At 40.3% G+C, this 13241-nt stretch overlaps 2 protein-coding genes across 2 annotated transcripts; both read left to right on the forward strand.

Moving 5' to 3' along the window:
• The first annotated feature begins 2379 nt into the window (after positions 1–2379).
• cdx4 (caudal type homeobox 4) lies at positions 2380–5563 on the forward strand. The gene is made up of 3 exons (XM_069171415.1): positions 2380–2815; positions 4130–4275; positions 5328–5563. Exons 1-3 carry the CDS (start codon positions 2380–2382, stop codon positions 5559–5561), a joined length of 816 nt encoding a protein of 271 aa, XP_069027516.1. The 3' UTR covers positions 5562–5563.
• Positions 5564–7070: 1507 nt separating this feature from the next.
• chic1 (cysteine-rich hydrophobic domain 1) lies at positions 7071–12908 on the forward strand. Its single transcript, XM_069171575.1, has 6 exons — positions 7071–7216; positions 8845–8899; positions 9895–10050; positions 10406–10462; positions 10990–11049; positions 11460–12908. The coding sequence occupies exons 1-6, from the start codon at positions 7071–7073 to the stop codon at positions 11508–11510; spliced, it is 525 nt and encodes a 174-aa protein (XP_069027676.1). The 3' UTR covers positions 11511–12908.
• The last annotated feature ends 333 nt before the right edge of the window (positions 12909–13241 follow it).

Consider the following 13241-nt stretch of genomic DNA (forward strand, 5'->3'; position numbering starts at 1 on the left):
CTAGTCATTTTACTTTCTTGTGTTCCCAGATGTTAAATTGGGGTCATAACCAGTACCTCAAAAATCACCTGGAGACAAAACAGCACTTATATTGTGATGTTTTTGAACCCCTGTACACAAGGATCAGGCTGTATCTATTATAAAAATGTAACCTGCACCATTTTTGTAAGGCTGCCAAGTGCAGCACATTCACAGAGGAGTCTTCCAGGTGTTTCATTAACTAAAATGAATGAAACATTTGTTTGCCTCATTTCTGTTGCATCACATTTGCTCAAACTGCAGTGGAGAATTGTGAGCACAGATTCAGTAACATCAGTGTTTAATACAGTTTCGATTAGGTTGAAGTAAACGCAGTTATTTGAATCTCCCTCTGTCCTGGTGATAAGAAGACTTATTGTATTTCAAACTTCTCCCATGTGTTTCTGATCCATAGAGCCCAATGTTGTTCATTTTGACCTCGTAGTTTTGCAGCAGTTACTGGCTGAATATGAATATTGGGGATATTTTTAGGTGGAAGTTTAAAAAATAACTCAGTGTGTAAGGGGTTAGGCTAATGACAGGACTTAACACATGTGCTACTAATTGTTGTTCAATTAGAATTTAAAAGCCCACTAAAAAAAATATAATTTTATAGACAAATGACTCACCAAAAGCACAGTGTAAACTTCAAAATGAATTTTCCCCTTTAGTCATATACAGGCACATATTAGCCTGAATAATGCACATTAAATGATCTGCTATTGATCATTTAATGCTGTTTGTTGGTGGAAGCTGCCCTCTTGAGGTCAATATTGTCAGGGCCAAACAGATTTCACCAGCCGCCTTGTGTAGTTACAGTAGCTGTAGTTCTGCTCATGTCCATAAGAGGGCGGTAGAAGGTGTGAATAGTCCGTCTACGCCCTTTGAAACTACAGGACTGACCAAAGTAACCTCAATGCAAACACAGCACAATTCAGTGATGTAATAAAGGGGATAACTGACAAATAGGCCTGTAAAAGATAACGGGTTTAGTTACTGGAGGTAGTTTTGGATTAATGAAATAGCATACACAATGACCAGGTCAGAGTCAGAAGCTTCTTAATATAGGCTACATTATCTCTCAAAAGGCCTGAACCTGCTTTTTGAAGTTTCTATGTCTAAATAGAAAAATCTAAATGATATGATGTACATGTTTATTATCAGAATATCTCACTGAGTAAAAGTCGTGGATTCGAAGCCACATATATTTGTTTATTTATTCCTTTAATCTATCGTGAAAGCCGAGATATCCTCTCTAACTGGCAGTGGACTCCGTCAGACTCTCATGAATGGAATGACTGTGGTCATTAAACAGATGCTTTCTTCATCCATTCTATCTATAATGAAAATGGAGAAATTATCCCAGTGTGTTTTTAAAATGTTAACACTTTTGATACTCATGACTCATTAATTGAACAGAGCTGCACATGAGCATCTAGTAGAGTCACAGAAAAACAAAATAATCAGTGTGTGACTGCTGTGTTACAGGCCACTGTTTGTCTCTGAGGGGGTTGTTAGAGATTCCTTGTAACCGGAATTAGCTGTGAAGTGCGACCTTGAGGTGTGAACACGGAATACGAAAGGTCCGGCTTGCTTCAAGCAAAAGTCTCCCATACTTTGCACCTCGTTTGCAAGTGAATACCTTAACAAATAAATAAATTGGGATTAAGGCGTGAAGCGTGGTTGGAAACCGCTGAATTCCCACATTAACAATTTTTAAATCCGAGGTCATTTTAAACGTGTTGGATCTTTGGAATTTTATTTGGAAAGATGAAACTCCACAAAGAATGACTGGAAGCCTTTGCATTAATTATTTCGTAATATGAGGTATTATTGTCACTAGAAAGTGAATTACTGCGAACAAGTCCTATAATATAAACGATTTCTGTGCGCAATTATACACATGCCTTTTTACTTGATCCGTTGGTGGACGTGTTGCCTTGGTTTATTGCTACAGTTCGTGCTGTATGTACAGCTAAAAGGCCCTTGGTGTTAATTTATTCATGAAGCAGAGAGCTCACGTTCAGGATAGGCCCACTGTCAGGTGATGACGCGCTACAGGACAGCCGCAAGGGGACAGCTGGGCCGGCAGCACCAGTCACTCCCAACAACAGTTGAGGAGTTGGCTGACGTCAGGCAGGCCTTCGTATACCTTTAGCCTCTTGTCAACAGAGGCACACCATGTGAGACTGGAGACAGACTGGAACTACGCCGCATTTCACTTTGGGTGCCCATTTGGACTATAAACAGCAGAAGGATTGTTTTTAACACTAGCAGGGCAACAATGTCGCCTTAATATAGGCAACATCACCGCTTTGCTGCTTTAAACACATTTCAATACTTTTTTTTTTTTTACAAATCATGTATGTTGGATACCTACTGGATAAAGAAACCGGCATGTATCACCAAGGGCCAGTAAGAAGATCGAGCATCAACCTACCTCCACAGAATTTTGTTTCTACACCACAGTACCCCGACTTTACAGGATACCATCATGTGCCAAACATGGATACGCACGCACAGTCTGCGGGGAGTTGGGGACCTTCATATACCGCCCCACGAGAGGACTGGGGTGCATATAGTCTGGGACCTCCTAATACCATTCCTACGCCCATGAACAACTCCTCTCCTGGACAAGTTCCTTACTGTTCATCTGAGTACAGTCATATGCATCCTCCGGGATCTGCGGTGTTACAGCCGCCACCGGACAACGTTACTGTTGCACAACTGTCTCCGGAGAGAGAGAGACGCAATTCGTACCAGTGGATGAGTAAAACTGCGCAGTCATCTTCTACAGGTGAGATAGAATTTGTGTGCCAAAATTATTTTTAGTTGATGTACTGAAGGACATGCGCGAGTCTTGCAACAAAAACGGTGTTTTTGCGCGCGGGTTCAGTTTGATTCAGGGTTTTACGCACACAGTGAAGGTACATTGCATTTAGAATAAATGCTGCTATCAAATTTGTTTAAATTAAAATACTCCAGATTTACTGTTGCAATAAAATGGCAAACGCAGAAAGTGCATAAACTCGACAGAAGTTTGAAAAAGTCTGGCGCTGACACTTGCATGATACGGGTTGTTTATTCAGACTAATGTGGGTATATAATCTTCTCAGAATGATTCATGATGTAGTTGACATGGGCTCTATAAAATAATAATAATAATAATAACAAATCACCAAACGTAGAATCAGTCACGTGTCCATAAATCGTTTCCATAACTCATAATGTTGCTAGTTAAGATGGACTGAACGCCAGCAGCTCAGTCTATTGTATTCTCTCCTGTGGTCGAAATTTGAAGAAAAAAAGTGCGAGGAATCGGCGCCAGGCCCAGTTGTGATGTTAATGTCATTATTCTTGGAGATGTGAGGCCGACTTCCCTGTTACATTGTTTGTTGTTTTGAGTGTTATCCGTCATATACAAGGAGTGGCCTTTGCTTTCAACACCTCTTTACTTTGATATGCGCCAACCTCCCTTCCTTTCCGAGAGTTATATTACCGGAAACAGTCACGTTTTTCACAGCTAATAACTCTAACACGGAGTACTGCATACTCTGTCTTTACAGTAGCGAAATATGATTTAATTAATTTGACCTGCCCCACTATTTTACGTTCATGAACTGCATATAGCCGAATTTAAAGTCGGATTATTTTCTTTTCATTCTGATAGGACTTCTCATCAAACGTTTCAAGCGTTCAAATATAAACAGTGGTTATGCACATTTACAACAGGCCTGTGTATTTGCAAAACTAATATAAATATTTAAAAAGTAACCTGCATGCTTCAAGTATTTGCGCAGAGAAATTCGTTTTCTACAGATGTGTTCTGGACTTCTGTGTTGTTTGTTTTAATCGAACTGGTCAGTGGTGGATCTGACTCGTGGCTGTTTGAAATTCACTGCACTAATGTTGTCGTCAAAGAAAGATCAAAGGCTCAAATTAGGTATTTGTAGAAAAGATTTGGATTTAAGACGCAGCGAGTAAAGATGCTGTGTGCAGATAGGCCGGTCCTGGCATGCAAATCTTCCAGTTCAACCACCTGGCTGTTTACCAGATGATCCTGAAGACGCACAAGCGAAATCTTCATGCTGTTTATTTCTCAATTTCACAGGTAAAACAAGAACGAAGGAGAAATACAGGGTAGTGTACACAGACCATCAGAGACTGGAGCTGGAGAAGGAGTTTCATTTCAACAGATACATCACCATCAGGAGGAAATCTGAACTGGCTGTCAACCTCGGGCTGTCGGAAAGACAGGTGGGTCTATATCAAAACTAAATAAGTTTTTATTTTCTGTTATTATCGCAGCAAAAGGCACTAAATTCAAAACATACAAACAGAGCCGATATAAGATGCGTTAACGAAGCCACATTAGGCGGCACATACAAAATACGCTTTCCCCTTTTATGTGTCATAACCGGTCATACCAAAAGAAATGTGGCAGTATTTACATTCATGCAACAGCAAACCATTTTCTTACCCAGGGATTTATTTTACTATTGTATAGTATTTTCAATACATACCTACTACTTCTAGTTATTCTGAGAAATGAATTACGCGATTTAAAGTATTTTGTTGGCGATAGACTTTATAACATTTCGGAAAACATGTCAGGTTATTCTGTTGATTTACATTTTTAAATGGCTGTAAATATGACTCATTACGTAATTTAAAAATCTGCTTTCATCGACTTAATTAATAAAAAATGTTATTTTCAATTCATATCCACGTGTTTAAAGTTATTTAATTCATTACTATTTTATTTTATCAAGCCAATGGAATTAAATATTGAACGAAGTATCACAGCATTCTCATTCAATACAGGCCTATTGCATATAATGTATTAGTTATTTAGTTAGTTATTTCACGTATTTATTAATTTAATCTATTTCATTTATTTAAATTATTTTACTTAATTTGGTTTCTTTTCTTTTGGACTATGGAAAATAATGGAGAACATTTCCTATACCCATTTATAGACTCTATTGGGTAGGCTAATTGAATACTGACGCTTTTTATTCATCCCAAGCTGTATTTATTTATTTATTTTTTGTTTTATTTGCTTTTGTGTATATAATTTGTGTGTGCGTGTATTTATTCATTGCTCTTTTTTTTTTTTTAATCTATCTTATTTTATGTATACGTATTTGTAAATGTTTTCTTATCGTGTGTACCTTTTTGTGTTTCTATGCTGCTGTGACGACTAAATTCCCCCCACTGTGGGATTAATAAAGTCTAAGTCTATGGACGTTACACGAGGTGCTAGGAAAATTACTTCTATACTTTTAATGTATTTCTCCGTTTTTCAGGTGAAAATATGGTTTCAGAACCGCAGAGCAAAGGAGAGGAAGCTGATCAAGAAGAAGATGGGTCAGTCGGACGGCAGCAGCGGGTCTGTGCACAGTGACCCGGGTTCGGTGAGCCCTCTGCCCGTGCCGGGCTCTCTCAGTCCCTCAGACATCCACGGCTCTCTGTACCCTCCTCAGGGGATGAACACCTTGCCATCTATCAGGAATATACAGCAAGTGACTGTGACTCAGTAGAACAGCTCATATTCTGGACCATCTCTCATAACGGAGCACTCCGACGACTCACTGACAGGACACTTGATAGGCAGCCAGAGGATCTAAACTCACGTTGGAGCTCGAAGCTGCGGACAAACATTTGATTTATAGCAACGAAAATGCTGGAGGGTCTTGAAATATTGCTTTTTTTATAGAATAGTTCTAATAACGTGGGGAAAACGAAAAAAAAAAAAAAAAAAAAAATCGACGTGTTTCAAACTTAAAAGCTTTAAATTGTTTGTGAGTTAATAAGATATAAATATGCTTTTTTTTTTTTTTTTTTTGTATGTGTTGAAGTGTTTGTGAATATAATGAGAATCTCAGGGACAGGCCGGTGAAGTTTTAAACGGGACTGTGTGGAGCACAGTCACACTGGACAAACTGCTAAAACTTGACAAATCATATTTTCCTGCACAATTTGGTGCAAAGAGCAGTTGTTTCTGGTTGGAAGGTCGTTTGATGACGACTTTCAAAATGTAAATAAAATGCTTTTTTTTCAGTACACCTGTCATTTTTCTTATTTCTAAGTTTTTGTTTTTGGGTGAGATTTGTCTTTTCTTAAAGTGTTTTGTTAGCCATGCATTTACGGGATATTACGCCAATATTTTTCACAGTATTGGCTGATACTAATTAGAGATTGCTGAAAGTCACAAATTAAGATTGGCAACTCGGAAGCCTACAAGCTTTTCAGAAAATTGCCATCCGGAGCTTTGTTTTGATGTATGGTGTTTGATTTGTTTTGTTTTGTTTTTCTTTGGAGCAAATTTTGTGTTAAATACTCCTTTAAAAATGCGTCATACCCTCAGTACGATCATCAGTGAAAAAGATAATGTGATAGCCTTTATTGCTTTCCCAGGTTCGTGAGAACATATTCTGTGTCGGTTCAATGGATCTACTTTTAATTTGGACTTTTCAAAGATTTGACGAGCCTGAACTCGCGAAGACCCAATAATCTTTCTGTAAATTAACCAGACTTTGAGTGGCGGGTTTTAGCCTACATTTAAGCCTGGTTTCATGTCAGTTATCTAAAAACGTGCTTCATTATTTGTGACTTAAGAACGAACCTGTATAATTGTCCACAGATGAATATAGAAATTAAATGTTTGGAGCATAATATTTTCTGATTTCGTGTTACATTTTGGTCATTTAATAAATATTGAATAGACTACTGTATCATCCGTAGGTGCACTTTAATTTGATGGTTTCTTCAGAGTGTATGTATGGATCATGCGTAATTAGTAGAAGTGCCATGTTAACTATCTGTCTTGTCTCTTCCTGACGTTGACCTGTTTGTCTGAACTGGAGATTCATTATCGGCTGCCACGGTTCTAATAGGTCCTTTCCGTCTGCGTCCCGGCTCGGTGAACTCGTCCATCTCTGGTCCATCTCGACGCGGCGGGGCGATGGTCGCGCTTTTTCAGCAAACTCCCCCGCGACCGCGCGCGTTTGCGCGCGCGTCCGTGCGCAGCCCCGCCCGCAGCAGACGTCATGAGCGTCTTACTACCCAACATGGCGGACTTTGATACCATTTATGAGTTAGAAGACGAGGAGGATGAGCGCGTAGTGAGCGAGGAACACTTGCCCAGATACTGTCCGGAGCCCGTGGTTATGCGCGGGGCTGGCCACATCACAGTGTAAGCAGAGCCGAGTTTGTAGCTCCTTTCTGTCCCGGTGTTGCAATTGTTGTGCTTTTAGCCTGCTTAGCTGGTGCTAGCCTGCCAGCTAACGCAAATCACAACAACGAGCCGTATGTTTGGTCAGAGGTTAGTTGGTGTCCACACGAGAGGGACAACAATAAGACATAAACCTACACTTTTATGTCCCCATGGCAACCGTGAATGATGTAGACTAGGCAGCCGATATTTATGGTAGTTAAGGTTACATGTGATGTGCCGTCTTATCACCATCATCATCATCATCATCATCATCCTCGTGTTTTTAACAGACATTATTACAGTAACTTCTGAACGTCACCATCTTCATGACAGTCTACTTTATTTATGTAAATGTAATCGTTGTTTACACGCTGACGTCAGCCCCTCAACTGCGCACATTTGTTGGAAGCAGATCTACAAAATCAGGTGATCAATAGTGCACAAAGATCAGACCCCCCCAGCATGACGTAATGTCACTATCGTCGTCATCAGATCCTCCTTCATCTTTATCCAAAACCTGAGTCCCTGCTGGCAACTTTCTTCAACTTGAATGCTAAATAGAAAATAAAATAACATTTGAAACTCGGTCATATTTTACTGTTCACATAGATATTAATATTATTAGATCAGCATTGTGAAAGCTGACAAAAGACACTCAAAATTACACAGCTGCAGTGCTTTCTGGTTCCTAATTCAATGCACTTTTAAACCACAAGCGGTCTTCCTCAGGTAAAACAAGGGACAAGGGACCTATGTGGATAAATTGTGATTATACACCACACATCATCTACGAATTTGTTAATTATGAATGCAAATGCTGGGATATAATCCCGATTATTTGATTAGTGCGAGTGAGATGTGACGTTATTGTGCTGGTTTGCTGGTAATTTAGTCATCTGGACTCCCATCTTTACTCTGATTACAGCAAGAACTCCAGCACTTTTGATATTTATATTGAATTATTTCTCCATTAATCATTTGGTAATTTGGTCTATAGAGTGGTCAGAAAATAGTGAAAGATGTCGACCAGTTTTTCCCAAAGATGAACGTGCACCCTAAAATGTCTTGTTTTGTGCCAAACAACTCTCCACTACCAAAAGATATTCAGTTTATTATCATGGAGGACTAAAGGAAGCAGAAAATATTCACATTTAAGAAGCTGCAATCAGAGAATTTTAGTATTTTAAAAAAAAGGACTTAAAATGATTAATCAACTTTCTAAATGGCGACCAATTTTCTGTCAAACAAATAATAGACTAACAGCAGCTGCATGTAGATAAGTTGTGATGGCATGCCACACATTATCTAAATAATCATGTAAACGCAAGGATAATGTCCAATTATTTAATTACGTAAAAACATTCACATGAATGTTGACAGAAATATACAGAAACAGAAATACGTCTTTATGTTGCTGTGTTGTGTTTGATTTAATGTCCTTGTTCTCATGATGTCAATGATACAAAATGTTATTTTTGTGAATAAGCATCAAACAATATATTTCTCCTCTTCATTTTATTTCTAATTGTGTTAATTATAATATCAGATTATTTTTAGGTACATTTTTATTTGCACATCCAATGCTCTCTCTCTCTTTATTTTGGCAGTTTTGGACTGAGCAACCGATTCGACACAGAATTTCCCTCTGTTCTCACGGGAAAGGTACAGTTGTTTCTTGGTTTTCTTGCACTTCAGTCTTGCAGGCTGCTTTCTGTTCAAATCCAAGTGGGGAGAATTAAGCAATTAAAGCCGCAGTGAATCTTTTGTCCTTTTGGGTCTTTTAACAGCCCCAACTTCCCCAAACTGCCCCATTCAAACTTCCCAGAGTGGTGTTGATCTGACGGAGATGCATTATAAGTAACGCAACCACACTGCATAGAAAAGAGGCTGAATGTGCTGCTGTCCAGCTCTGTCAATGAGTAAGCCGTCTATGGGCCTCGGATGGTGGGGACCCCAGTGTTTTGGAGGGTCCAGCTCCAGGTGATAAAATAATGAAATGGAGACTCTGCCGTAGACAAGAAAGGAAAGCTTCCTGGGTCGGACGCAGAAACACAAAAAGGCTGCAGGGGTAAGAGCAGGCCGAGGGAAGTGTGGGGTAATAAAAAGTACCTTCAGTATTGTGACCCAGGGTGACATGTGATGGATGAGGTCACAATTATGATGATTGAAGGGTGCAGATCAGGCCCTGCTGGGCTTTATTCTGAGGTCTTTGGCTGTTTGCAAAGAGACCTTTGCATCCTGTCATAAAAGATTACGACCCCTGTTTTATGGCGTACAGACTCGGCGAGGAATGAGCATCCATTCAAGTTGTTTGGCCGACGCTGCCACAGGCACTGAGCTTATCTCTCCTTTGAGTCCCTCCTTGCCTTGAACAGTCTGGAGCTTGGTTAGCAAGTCAGGGGCATAGCATTTAGAGATCTCATCTCGTGACAACATCTGCAAATATCTACCTGTTGGTTTTCTGAAGCGCTTTGATCTTCGCGCGCAGGCTTCTTTCAAGTCGACACCGCTAAGAAACCCTTGAATTCTCTCACTCCCTCTTGCCTTTCACTATTCGGTTGAGATTTCTGATAATTCCCCCCCCCCCCACCCCCCCCCCCCCCCCCCCCACCCCTGACTGTAAAGGAAATGTTCACATCCTTTCTGTCTATTTTCAGGTAGCACCAGAGGAATTCAAAACCAGCATCAGCAGGGTGAATGCTTGTCTGAAGAAGAACTTGCCAGTGAATGTGAAGTGGCTTCTCTGCGGCTGCCTGTGCTGCTGCTGTACAGTAGGCTGCAGTCTATGGCCCGTCATCTGCCTCAACAAGAGAGTAAGTCTCAGACCTCCTGCGACACTAGTTTAACTCTCCCTGACATCAGCGCTGATTACTCCGGGGCTGTTATAGCAATTCAGCTGCACCTCTCTGAGCGTACAGGGTAATAACAAGTCGAGTTCAATTAGTGGCTCTGTGTAGCAATGATGCATTGCGCAGTGCAGCTTCTCTCCTCTGTTACCACTCAGAATTACTGACAACAAAGTGGAGATTACTAGCTGGTAAATTGGGAGTTCAGTCCATAAATCCTAACACTGTAGCTGTTTACTGTTACCTGTTAAAATGTTCAATTGAGTAATGAGTATTTTCCTGCTCGCATTAACGTACACAAATCTGTTTTCTGTTCCTAAAGACAAGGCGGTCCATTCAGAAGTTGTTAGAGTGGGAAAATAACCGATTATACCACAAGGTAAGAAAGAGTTGCACGTGAAAGTGTTTAAATGTACGTGTCAGTTGAGCATCATTGGAATGGATAATGACCATTGATATGGTTAACCAGCCACATATGTAAGCCCCTGTTTGAGTCAGATCTGGTGCACGAGGTCTGAGAGGACCGTGAGGTCAACAGTCAAACGGCCATGTTAATTTTGTTTTGTCTCGCAGCAACAAATTACTGCGAGTAGCTGAGCAAAGGTATAAAGGAAGCTCTTCAGGGTGTCTGGCCACAGTTTGACCCCGGAGAGACCAGACAGTCCTACTCTAAAATTCCCCTGACAGTGACGAGGAGATTTCAGACAGATTTTTCTTTGTGTGTGTGTGTGTGTGTGTGTGTGTGTGTGTGTGTGTGTGTGTGTGTGTGTGCGTGTGCGTGCGTGCGTGTGTGTGTCTGTCTTTGTGTCTTTGTGTCTTTGTGTGTGTGTCTTTGTGTCTTTGTTTCTGTTCAAGAGGGAAAGAGATGTTCATTCATTGTGTCTATATCTTTTCTTCTCTCATCAGCTGGGACTGCATTGGAAACTCAGTAAAAGAAAATGTGAAAGCAGTAATATGATGGAATATGTAAGTAGGCTGTCACAGCATTAATTATTAACATGCAGATTGTTTTGACCATGAAATAGTCATAATTTCCCAAGAGGACGGCCTTTAAATGTCTTCTTTTGTTTGACCGACGGTCCAAAACACAAAGAATTTTAGGTCAGTCTCAGAAATGGCAAAGAGAAAGAACAGATTCTCACATTAAGGAAGCTGGAGTCAGCACATTTTTGGCATTTTTGCCTTAAAAAAAAAATTATGAAAACTGTTGTACTTTATTTTATGTTTGACATATTTTCCTACAGTTTTCTAGAGAAGCGCTGATATTTAACTAACTTAATTCACTTGCATAGTTTCAGCTCTAGTGAACACAGTTAGGTTTGAATGTTGAGCATTCGTCCTGAAAGATGATCCGTTTGGTGTGTTTCTCTCTGCAGGTGATTCTTATAGAATTCTTACCCAAATATCCGATATTCCGGCCGGACTGAAGAGGCTGTTAACAGACTGGATGTGTGGCCCTTGAATCTTATCCTTAGTGCCTTGTATATACAGTATGTTGGAAGAAGAGTCTGCACCGGCCTCTCCCGTGACGACCCTGTACATCTCCCCGTACCTTGTACATTAGAATTCGCAACAGTCACTTTGCTTTAGAGCAGATTTTGCACATTTTCCCTACAGAACCCACCATGTCCCCCTTTCTTGCACTCCCGACTCGTGTTTTGGTTACATGTGAAAAACAAGTGAATCTCTCGAAAAGTGCATTTACCCCAAAGAACCATCAGCCTGTGTCCCAACAATTATATCAGTAATCCCTTGCAAAGAATGTGATGCCTCCACCTTCCGTAATGATCCTTGCCTTATGTATGATTTAAAAAAAAAAAAAGAAGATAACTCTACGTGGAAGAGGAGGAGGAAGGCTCCGGGTAATTCAACGAGCCTGTAGGTTCAGATGCTGTTTGTTGGGTTTCCTCTCTTTGAATCCACGTCTTTGCAGGTAGATGGGATGGTTGAAATTGCCTAACGTACACCGTACGTCATCAGCCCGTGTTTCGTCTTTACATGAACCCTCTGTACATGGGAACTAGCTAGTACAAGAACTTGACCTGTAAATATCATGTTAGAATAAGCTGTACAGTGGTATACCATTGTTTACATAACTTAGTTCTTTAGGGGTTTTTTTGCCAATATATTGCTGTACCATAGTTTTGATTAATGAAAGATGTCTATGTACCTTTCTAGTTTATATGGACCTGTTTACCTTGTAAGCCATATAGTGACAATGTACCTGATGCCAGAGTTTGGACTGATTTATTGCACTTGAGCCCAGAGGAAAGTCAGGATTTCAGATCATTAGTGCATCCTGAATATTCCCCCAGTGACAACAGCAGTGCATGTTACCATGTGGTTTTTGCCAATGAGGATGACTCGTCATCCGTGAAAGCTGAAGATGGTTCGAAGATTCTAATTTGAACTTTGCACTTCTGCTCATTTTTTTTTTTTGTTGTGTTTTTTTATTTTATTTGATCCCAACTTCATTTTGTAGTTTTGTACTTTTCCCTGTGCTGTTTGGTCCTACTGACGTGTTGGGAAGCACATGCATCTCCAGTACAGGACGTATCGAGCAGATGGTTCCTTTGTTTCCGTCATCCTCTCGAGTGTGAGTGTTACTTTCCTGAATCTCAGTCAATCCGTTGCTGCGTTGCGTTGTATTAGAGTGCCTCTGGAGTAGTTGAAGAACCACAGAGAAATTACAGGTTGAAATCAGTTCTCCTGTACTAAAGAGACTTTAAATCCTCCTCCCAGTATTGTCCCTGTTACAACTCTTGTAAATGTTTGTTATGATGACCTAATCCCTATGGAGAGAGAAAATAAATTGTTGATTTAGATTTTTCTTCACTGCTGCTTCCTTCATTTGAAATATTTACTGTCACTCTTGAATTGTGTCACTTCAGTCAAAATAACAGATCACGACTGACCTCTGCTAGTGCACTTTGACCACAGCCTGCCAGCCTACTGCCAGAAACGTCGCTATTTCTCATGTTTAACAAGGTGTTGAATCGTTAACTTTTAACAAGACAGCCAGCAATTACTCAACACATTTGTAAAACTGAGGAATGCTGTTACCATAACCTGCTGCTGCTTCCCAATGCTACAGGCCAGTGGTCACAGAGTAGAAAATACTACACCGTGTTTCTACTGTATCTCACCACAACCCCCAA

This window comes from Embiotoca jacksoni, unplaced genomic scaffold (genome assembly GCF_022577435.1).
Source record: "Embiotoca jacksoni isolate LCO1_2020_lvr unplaced genomic scaffold, fEmbJac1.0.p SCAF_5, whole genome shotgun sequence".
Taxonomy (NCBI): Eukaryota; Metazoa; Chordata; class Actinopteri; family Embiotocidae; genus Embiotoca; species Embiotoca jacksoni.